At 52.7% G+C, this 11,003-nt stretch overlaps 2 protein-coding genes across 2 annotated transcripts; one reads left to right on the forward strand and one right to left on the reverse strand.

Annotated features, from left to right (window-relative positions):
* Nucleotides 1-1,477: 1,477 nt before the first annotated feature.
* On the reverse strand, nucleotides 1,478-2,023 carry CABS01_05342 (uncharacterized protein; the record flags this gene model as incomplete). Its single annotated transcript, XM_060538712.1, has 1 exon — nucleotides 1,478-2,023. One exon carries the CDS (start codon nucleotides 2,021-2,023, stop codon nucleotides 1,478-1,480), a length of 546 nt encoding a protein of 181 aa, XP_060405884.1.
* A 4,538-nt stretch (nucleotides 2,024-6,561) lies between these two features.
* Nucleotides 6,562-9,984, forward strand: CABS01_05343 (C2H2 finger domain-containing protein; the record flags this gene model as incomplete). Its single annotated transcript, XM_060538713.1, has 1 exon — nucleotides 6,562-9,984. One exon carries the CDS (start codon nucleotides 6,562-6,564, stop codon nucleotides 9,982-9,984), a length of 3,423 nt encoding a protein of 1,140 aa, XP_060405885.1.
* Nucleotides 9,985-11,003: the final 1,019 nt, after the last annotated feature.

The following is an 11,003-nucleotide window of genomic DNA, read 5'->3' on the forward strand; positions in this document are numbered from 1 at the left end:
CGGCGATCCGCAGCGCCGTACAGTCGGACGAAGAGTCTTCCCTTTGCCTTTCGTGTTTATATTCGCAGCTAGCATTGAGGAGCTATGGGAAGTACAGAAGCGACGGCAAGTGGATGAGGCAGGCTTCGAAAACAAAAAGGGGAGGGATCGCATTTGTCGGGTCTGGAGACACACGCGCATTTTATACCACCGGCGTCATCATGACGCTTACCTGTTGCTCGCCTTTAGTTGCTTCCTCTCCTGTTTTCTCTTCTTCACTTCAACAAATCTCCTTCAATGCACAGTTCAACATTCTTATCATACAGCCGTTTTGGTTTCTTTGCCCTTCTTTTCTCTCGAGCGCGCGTCTTATCAGTACATAGAATTCCCTAACCTCCGAGAACTTTCCTCGGAAGTGGCGAATACTTCAATCCAGATTTTGGTTTTGAGCCCGTTCATTCTTCTCTGGTCCTCTTGAATTTACTTTTGGACCTATCAAGCTCTCTTCTTGTCTTTGTGAGATCAAGCTCACAACCCTGTTGGGCTCTTGCAGTGAGGGGTCGCGCTGAGGGTTGCTTTTACCTGTTTGCCCTTCTACCCTGAGAGGCAGTCCATGGTTTTGTATTCGGTGATGAACCCCAAATGCCAAGTCGATGGGAAGACGGCCTTGAGATCGGTAAAGGTCGAGACTAGGCGGAAAATACCTACATTGGACTCACTCAGGTACCCATGCCCGCGAGTCCCAACGCATGATGCATGATAGGCCAAGGAGACATGTCTAGCTCACTGAGATACACTGTGAACAAGTAACTTTAGGTTTGAATTTGGATGGGATTACTCTCACTGGACGCGATTTGTTTCGTATGGAGACGGGGAACCCAGTTTCGGACATTTCATCAGTGATGTGTACCCCTTTGTCTTGCTTCAAATCAAGATCCCGTAATTGAAAAACACCTTTCAACCCCCTTCCTCTAGTGACGTTGTAGACGGAGATCCCATTTCCCTGACAAAATTACAGGCTGCCTGAGGCGTACGAGTATCTGATTGTTGAGACTAGACCTCTCCAAGGATTCGACGTCCTGATCACCGTTGATGGGTATCCATTGGTAGTGACAATATGGTTGGTGTTGCTGATACCCGTCACCCACATCTGTGTTGCGATTCTGGACCATCGGATGTTTGGCATGGCGCTGAGTTTCTGATATCTAGGCTGAGAGTATATGGCAGAGGACAGAGAAGTCACGGAAAGCCCTGACTTTGTCTTTGGTCTACTCTGGAGAACCTTGATGATTTAATTAGTGGTTAAGATCGGAATCTGAGATTCAGGGTACATGATTTAATGAGAGTAAATCACCGCGACCTCGTACATTTTATAGACAGAAGAGATACAACCAGCCGTAGTCACCAAAACTCCATCCTCCCATCACAAAAAAACCACAAAAACCCAGACCAGCTTACTTACTCATCCAACTCCCCCCTTCCCCTTTCACCCCTCACATCACTGCACAAGCTGCCACGTAAGCACCAAAAGCGTAACATACGCAGCAAGGCTCAAGACGGTAAGCATGGCGACGCTGTTCCCGCTCGTGCGGAACTTGCGCACCACGCCGCCGCTCGCGACGCCGCTGCCCTCGTCCACCTTGGGGCTCGTGAAGAACTGGCGGTTGCCCTCGTGGCGGCGGAAGATGGCGACGAGCATGACGGCGGCGCCGTAGACGGCGAACAGGGCGCCGATGGCGTAGAACTCCGAGGTGAAGATTTTGAGGATGATGAGGGCGAAGGAGAATTGGGAGAGGGCTGTGCGCATGTAGGCGCCTTCGAAGGTTCGTTGGGCGGCGCGGATCTCGACGAGTCTTTTTGGCGCGGGGAGGGGAAGGGTCAATACTGTCAATGATGGGAGAGGTTTTTGAGAGGAACGGAGTTTGAGACTCACTCCTCGGCGGTTAGGATCACGGAACGGGCGCGGTGGAGGCGCAGGTGAAGGTGGTCTTGGGGGTTTGGCTGTAAGGATGAGAAGAGGCGATGGTGAGCTGCGGTAGTTCATTACGAAAAAATCGGTGACTATAGACCTCGATGTGGGATTGCAGAAGATGCTCTCTTTCGAGATGGGAATACGAACCTGAAACATTGTAATGATAAGTGTTGAGAGGCTCTTATACCACGATGCTGGTCCCCGAGCAGTCCGGGTCAGGATATTTACGAGGTTGCAGTCTCGATGAGCTATATTGGATTGCGACTGAGCCGCTTTTGCAGCTGCGTAGTATCTGTACGGCTCCTTCACTGGAAGAAACGAAGCCAATTGGAAGGCGGCGGGAGCCGAATAGTCAAGTCAACGAATGGCGAAATTCAGGGCTGAAATGGCTCCATCGCCATAGAGATACAGAGTAAGGTAGATAGATCGAGAGCTGAAGTGTAGTGCTTTAGAGTTTCTGGGCAGGTGATCTCCACCCTGGCTCTTGGTGGTGGTTGACGACGTCGCCGAGGTGGATCAGGTGCAGTGATTAGATAAGCCCCCAAGACGTCCCCGAGGATACGTTCATCGTACCTTCTTACACTTAGCATCCTTTCTTCCGCCGACGCAGAATGGCTGGCTAGGTACCGTGATATATGCACCCAGGATTTGTTGAAAAAATTGTTTGGTTACATGCTCTTTTGTGTATAGCACTTATGTCGAGATCTCGAGAGGCTCTCAGGGCCTGGGAGACTTGACAGAAGTCTGGTTCAAGTCTAGGTCATCCGTTAGCTTTATGATCCATACGTCTTGGTGTCCATTCATGGTTCCAGGTCGCCGAAAGTTTTCCATACTCGGCATCGTGTCGAACCGACGCATTCGCTGCGTCTATCCCGCGATAGAACATGCCTTATAGATGAGATTTAATCTAGTTAACCGCCGAGAGATCGCGTTTACGAAAGGCGCTCGTTAATGGAGACTTGCCCACCATTCGCGGATCAGGCGGAAGATGGGGACTTCACTCGAGGCACACTCCAAGAGCACGAATAAATATACATATCAAGGTCTGCGGGAGCATCATTATTAGCCGCAGATAAGACGCGGAGACCAACAAGCGAGCATTAAAACGCCGGTATTTCAATGCAACGCGTGAGGCGTCGCCGATATGGACGGACGGGTCGGGGATGTTTATGGCGCTGCGCAACCCTGATGCCGCGGGTTTGGAGCGGCGACCGGCGGAGTGCACCGCCAGGCTAGCGGTCAAGCTCAAAAACACAGCGCTTCTGCTTCGCCCAGGATCCCCAACTCGACTGAAATATCCGAGTTCCATCGCGGCGGCTGCGGCTGTGCATAATGGTGCTAGGCCCCACTAGCCAATGTCGCTTTCCCCAGTATTTCGTACCCTGTGCAGAGCGGATAATGGGGGGTTATTCGGTTTTTAGACTCTTGAATGCGAGAGCGATATGGCGACCGAGCTGAAAGCGTTTCTGCTGCCATATGGATGAGCGACCCTTAAGCGGAAACAATTGTCGATATTCGCGGCACTCTGTTTAGGGGCTGATGCCTATCCGTAGCATCTGCCACAAGGGCATGCATTCGTACGTTACCGCAGCTTTTCAGCGAGAAGCACATGCCGTCGGATGACATCAAGCGTCTGCAAGCCGGTAAGTCTGACGAGCGCTTTTCAAGGGTTTGGTATGTGGTCGGTATGAGGTGTTGGGCGGACAGCATCGGTGATAGAATGTGAGAGGGACTATACGAAGCTAGGGCCGGAAGTGGAAATCTGCCTTCTCGGTGAACACAGGCTGACCCAAGGTTTATCGATGGTCGATGACCGAATGTCGTATCGAGGTCGAGATGACACTAATCTTGTGGCATTATCAAGCCCAGGGACAAGAATCCAGCCACCCATCTACTAAGGTACTGTGAGGTGCAGCGACGGACGCTGAGCGTAAGAGCAGAGCGTGACCTAAGTGGAGGGACAGAAGTAAGCCACAGTAGCTTGCATCTGTGCGACAAGATGTGGTGGGCTGCCAGATGGCAGACATGAGGTGGGATGGATGTAGGTATTGGATCCCTGCTCATACGGCGGCGCAAGTGTAAGACGGGGAGTGGGTGACGGGATGAGTGTGTGAGGTCCGAGGTTACTCTGAGTCTGAGGTCGAGGACGGTCGGTCGGGAGTTCCAGTTGCAAAGTTGCAGTGGAGAGGTAAAACTGCCCTGCGGGCTGGGGCTGAGAGAAATGCGCCCAACGACAGTAAAGAAGAACGCCTCGCGCAAATGGAAGAATTAGGACGATACTTTGATTTGCCGTGGGTGTGGGTGGTGGTCTCAGGTCCCTTGCCATCTGGTTCGCTCCTGGTTCGCTCCCGGCCCCCATTCCGCCCTACGAGCGAGTGCGCCTGTGGACAGGTACTTCGTACATGTACTGAGGCTAAGGGATATGTACCGCTGTATTGAGCTATCAACCACTCAGAGACGTGAGCGTTCCTTCCAGTTCTCGGAGTCTCCCAAATGCCCCACATGACGGAGCGGGGCAGCGTTGCTGCATGAGCCATGAGGAAGTCGCAGTCGACATGAATATGAGCGGGAAGGAAGCATGGAGCATGAAGCAGGAGCATTACCAAGGCAAGGCATTCTGAGATATGTAAGGTTCTTGCATGAGAACATGGCAAGATAGCGATATATCACGACTCGTCCAAGTTGGGTCAGCACGTCAGGTACCTGATCTGACAATATCGCGATTCTCGACCGTACAAACCGAGTCTCGGGATCAAGAAGGCGTGGTTCCTCCAGATTTCGGCCGAACACTTGAGAACCAAATCTGAACCAACGATGCGAACAGACGAGCAGCAATTCCGCATGCCATCTCTACCTTGTTGTTGTCCGTACCCAGCCACTAGGTAGTCCGTCCTTAATCCTCCGTCCCCGTAGCCATAGGACATCGTAGTATCGGTAAAGAACCTAGGTGACAAGAGGGCAGCGTTGTGGCGCATTCCCGCTTCGGTGGGCTGCGCAAGTGGCCGGCATGCTACCGCTAAGGTACCGCCCACACGCTTCCTATTCACTGAGACAATGGAACCTGAACGTCGAGGGCGGACCGGACGCGACAGCTGAACCTGGATGAGAGACGGGAGAGTGAGAGACACCAGGCAGACTGCCCAAGTCTAATTCAATGGGTGTGTGGGTTGGCGGGCAGTGGGAAAAGCTACCTCAAGGTACCGAAACTCTCATGCTCCCATAGTGTCACTTCTCCTGAGTCTTTCTCTCGCTTTCCATTTCTGCTCGTGTTGAGAATTACCCAAGGTACCTCATCCCAAGGTACGGATAGTATAGAGCAAATAGGTACTCTATCTTTACCAAAGGTAAAAAAAAAAAAAGGTACTGTACTTTTTAGCCCTTCCCATCTTGAGCTTCAATTGACCCTGGGTCGCACCTTCGTACCTTCGCCATGCACCACCACCACCACCTGCAAATGTCCGCCTAATTGCCTTATTAACTAAGGTAGGTAGGTCAGGTACCTTGCTTCTAATTGGTTTCCGCCCCTCCTCGAGATTGAATTCCGTCCTGTCTCGCGCTTGTCTTGTCACAATCGCATCCCCACCCCCAACCGTCTCTTACTTCTCCAAGGTTAGCCCGCTGGGTACTCGTACCTTACGCCTATCCAACCATCCCTCCCCTCGTCATCCCAAGATCATCTCTCCCTTTCCCTCTCTCTTACAAGTCTCACCAACTCTTTTCTCCCCTTCTCCCCTCCTCTGCCTCCCGTCCGGCTCGCGACTCTGCCACATTCAACCCATGCGCCGGTCCTAGGCTCTCTTCCGCCTCGTTCTACTGTCTCTGCATGATCTCATCGAGTCTTGTACACCCCCTCGCATACCCCTGATTCCTGAGCTTCTTTACACAAGACCCGCGGATACTCTATCGCATATCCCGCCTCGCACCCCCCCGTTCTTCCACCGGTCGACTGTCACTCTTTCCATCTTGGCTATACTTCTCTGCCACCGACCTCAACTCAGCCTCACCGCGAAACGCCGCAAACAACTCTTTTGCTTTCGAAATCACCTCAGCACCTTAATGCTCGCATACCTAGACAAGTTTGATCTATTGCTTGTTGCTTGACCCAGTTGTTCCCCACGTCGCCTGTACGAATACACAATCAGCGAAAAGCATAAGCGCTGGACGAAAGAAACGACCAACACATCTAGGCCGCGCAAACGCCGCCGCCCTCCACGACCACATCTTCTTCTCGTGGCTTTTTCCCTTGCTCGCTGGCGACTGCTTTCCTCCTCCACATTCAACTGCTCTGTGGTATCGCATCGCCTTGTCAACACAGTCTCGTGCCTTTTGCTCCAATCCACAAACTGGTGCAAGACTGCTTCCTGGAGCCCTGTTGCGACTGTCGCCTAACCCCACCTTCAGCCTGCTCAGTTGATCGCTTCCAATTCAACCAACACAATCAAGTCGGAACATGACAGCGCTTGTCTTCTAACAACTCTCAAAGAGTAGTTCCGTCCTCAGCTTTGGCTCCATCTCGCCTGATTTACCGTACCTTTACATCAAGCCAACCTATATATCACGATCAGCCTCTCCTACAATCTCCCCCCATACACTCGCGTTGTGTCGTGGCCATGGCTTCGACATACGCCGTACCTCCCGCGGCCTTGCACGATGGACAAGCTAGCGATGCCCACAACCCCTCCCCACCAAGTAGTGGTCAACGACGACTGACTGCCACTTCATTTGACCCGAATCATCTCTCGCCTTCGTCTCAGTTGCAGAGCAGCTCCGTCTCACCCAACTATAACGATACTCCAGCAGAGTCTATCTCTAACTATAGCCAATATCATTCGAGCGACTTCAGCGATATGGACGATGGACTGGACCCCTTCTTTGGCGTGGACTTCAGCAATACTGAAGCGGGTACGCCCTCCTTCCTGGACCCGGAACACAGAACCGACAGCTTCGGCCAGGCCACAATTTCCCAGGCGAGAAGCAAAAACCTGGACGCTACTACCTATCCGTTCACCCCTGAGCAGACGGCCTCACTGCACACGACTTCACCGCGCAGCGATATGAGAACGATTTCCAAGTCTGTGCCTGAGCGACTCCTTCTATCCATCTCACCTCAGGAGCTACAAAGGCCATTCCAACCTCCTCAGATTTCCACTTTCGCCCCACAGTCCGCATCTCAATTGACACCAGATCTCAGTGGTAGTGGTCGTTCCAGTGAGGACAGCGCAGTGCCGTCTCCTCCCATGATGGCTGCTCAGAGTCCTCGAGTGACTGTCTCCATGTGGGGAAAAGATGCTACCGAACCGGTCCAGTCAATCGAGCGCACATTTACACCAGATGACGAGAACTCGACCACAGCACCTGCCGGGCTCAGCTCCGCTGGTGACTTGATCTCGTCCCAAGGACCAGTCGCTGATACGACAACCCCACGACGCTCATCATTCAGCCGCCGTGGTTTGGATCCGACGAATAGACCCTCTACTGAAGTTGACAGCGTAAACGACATTATGACACGCCGTGAGATCGAGGAAAAGAACCAGGAAGTTGATCAATGGCTGTCTCGTAGCTTGAATAACGACCCAACTGCAGCCCCTTCTCAGCCAGAGACCAGATTGCATGCTAGCCCCGATGCCATGGCTGGGGAAGACGGCATCCATCTGGGCAATCAGACTGAAAACCGCCATCAACCTGGACAAACTTATTTCACAGCTCGCGGCGGTGAGATGACGGCTACGGACTTCCATATCATGAATTCGAACCGTGTCTGGGGTGATTCACCCGTTGTACACCCTATCAGTGGCCCAGACACAGATCGATACCAGCCGGAATCTTCGCAAGCTGCAATTGCTCGTTTCAACAGAATGTGTATGGATAACGAATCCATCATTTCCAAAGCGGCTACGTGGGGCACACGACGACGTAGTCTGCCTAGCGTTATCGATATGGACACCGAGAACGTCACCAGTGGGAACCTGTTGAAGAAGCTTTCCATCAGCAGAGGCGAGGGAGGTCGTAGGCCAAGCATCCTCAAGGATTTGCGCGGCCTCGTCCGTCGGCCGAGTGCCAGCCATTTGCTCAAGCGGTCTAGGAGCACCAACGGCGAAAACATTCCCAAATCGGAGGCTCCGCCCCCTATGGAGAAGCGTGAGAGTTTGCCTCATCTTCTACCTACTGCACGAACTGGCAGCTGGGGGTCCAAGAAGACACCTACGCCGAGTATAAACACCGCTCTCGTCACCATGGGAAGCAGTGTGGCTTCAATTGGTACAACACACGCGCGGAATGGTTCAATCGGCGGCACGCCCATCACATCACCAAAGAGTCCATTTGGCAGTCTACAAGTCAAAAACACACTTCGTCGGCCAAGGAGCAAGTCGGATCTACCAAAAGCTAGCGGAAACGAAACACACTCAAACCTGGTTGGCATGTGGAGGAAATCAGGCGGCCCGCCGGTGGCTGTCCTTGCCAAGAGTAACTCGACAAATGTTGACCTGGATGAGGATGATGACGACGAGGATGAACTTTACGAGGATGGTGACATGAATGCGGAATCCAGCAAGTTGATCCAGGATGTCTCGCCAAACTTTGCAGGCTTCCAAACGCATGTTCTCCGCCTGAATCCGGATCTGGCAACCAACAATAACTATCTCGTTGATCGGATCGCCCATCAGCAGGTTGTTCGCTACAAGAGCCTCCTCAATGCCAAGGTGAAGCATCTTGGGATTGGCCAGGCCTGCACGTGCGGATCCTTCTGTTTGGCTCGTGGTGGTCGGCCAGTCCTGCTCGACCAGAAGGGCGATTCACGAGACATCGACCCTCTGTCAACAGGCGCTGACTCTGGGGACGGAGACTCAACCCCTGTGGAGGGTGCTATTACCAAAGATAGCTTTCCACAGGACATACCTATGCCGCCTACGCAATCCCTCCCGGCGGAATTCGAATGCCAGCTCTGCTTCACGCTGAAGAAGCCCAAGAAGCCCTCTGACTGGACGAAGCATGTCCACGAGGACGTACAGCCTTTCACTTGCACTTGGGACAGATGCCGTGATCCCAAGATCTTCAAGCGTAAAGCCGACTGGGTACGCCATGAGAATGAGGGCCATCGGCATCTAGAGTGGTGGACATGCGACGTTGAGGACTGTCGGCACACATGCTACCGCCGGGACAATTTCTTACAGCATCTCGTGCGCGAGCACAAGTTCGTCGAACCGAAGAACAAGACTAAAGCCGCCATCAAACGGGCTGGCGGCATCGATCCCACGTGGCAAAAGGTAGAACAGTGCCGCCATGAAACAACGAAGAGACCACAGGAGGAGCCTTGCCGTTTCTGTGGCAAGCAGTTTCCTACATGGAAGAAGTTGACAGTCCATCTGGCGAAGCATATGGAGCATCTCAGTCTACCGATCCTACATCTGGTCGCTGCCAAGGAGCTGGAGCCAGACACCATCATCAGCCCGGTGCAAGACCCCCCGCCCAGAGCTCCTTTCAATGCACCAACTCCCTTGGACGAGTCAGTCGTCAAGAGTGAGCCCTCTATTCACAACTATGGGAACCAGTCGTCATATCAACCTCACGCCATGATGGCGAATAACAATGGTTTATACCAGAACATGAACAACCTTGGGTTCTCGGGGGTCGCGGGTAACTCGCAGTTCCCAGACTACATGTACTCTTCCCAGTATCCGAACACTAGTCAGCCGATGGCTCAGAACTTGATGGGCATGCAACCTGTCAACCGAGCAACCCAGGGTCTCAACCACCAATACCAGAACACAACCAACATGACCATGCCTGCCGCATCATATATGGGAGCCCAGCAACAATACATGTCATTGGCACAAGAGACTGAGCCCTTTCCCGCACTCGACCACAACGCCCTTGGACTACACCAACCTGGGCAGATGGGTGTAGGCATGGCCTATGATGGACTCATGGGACAGAGCAACATCGACGAGAACCAGTACAATTCTCAGGGGTCTATCTCACCCTATTCACACTCTCCCCTCCAAGGTGGTCAAGGGTTCTACCCACCACAGTAGATCATGCAGTATCTATGTGCCTCTACCGAGGCCATGAAATATTCGCTTCAATCTTATCGCGTATTTAGATACCCTTTTTCATAGCAATTCAGTCCGGTTATTTCTTCATCTGTATGGAATGCGAACGCCGGACCCGGCTCTCGCTTGACGATGTATCAATGTTACGGCCTATACCAGTGTCAGGGCAAGCACGGTGGCGCTCAGGATGGAGGATCAGAAAGAAATATAGACGGTCAACGGAGTCACGGAATATTCTAAGCTGAATGATGCCGTGCACTATGGTAGCTGGGAATGCCACGCAAGAGAAAGAGTGCCAGTGTTGGGTACCAAGTCAAAGGGAGCGAGTGTTCTTTATATATCTGGACAATGTATGTTTTACATCGTACTCTCAGACCTGAATGGGATATCTGCCCACTAGCAAAGCATCATCAATCATGACAGAAGGCCATATGCCTCCAATGCGAACGCTTAGATAGAGAAGAGTCTGATATGCGTACCCAATATCATCTTAACCCACTCAATAGCGCGCGTGAACACGGACGCGACATGCCCTTTCAGTGTGCCAAGTTCCAACCTAGCTTTTTTGGTCCCCACCAGAGAAGCATTTTTAGCATCCTGGGTCCAGTCAAATGTTCCAGAGATTTCCAATGAGCGGTACGCGAGCGATACGGAGTGGCCACGGTCAAAAATATCTACGGAGTACGGGTGCTCTGGACTCCCGTGGGATCAGCGTCTTCATGTCTTGCCGGGTCGAACGGTTGAACCCCCCCCCGCGGAGCTTGCCTATCCGACTTCATCGAGGAACAAGCCTTTCCCAATTCTCTGGGATGTTGAAGCCCTCCCTGTGCCCCCACCCCCCTCCCAAATCACCAACATTGTGCTCTTGCGCCTGTACGGACACGCTGTAGTGTTCTGAGGTTCCACAGTTTCCAAGGCAAATGCGTCGCAGTCTCGGGGGGCACACTTACGGGGGGTTTTTTACTTGGATGGAGAAGGGAGGTCATTGGTGACACCGTGCC

Source organism: Colletotrichum abscissum (genome assembly GCF_030869225.1).
Source record: "Colletotrichum abscissum strain IMI 504890 chromosome Unknown Scaffold_10.1, whole genome shotgun sequence".
NCBI lineage: Eukaryota > Fungi > Ascomycota > Sordariomycetes > Glomerellales > Glomerellaceae > Colletotrichum > Colletotrichum abscissum.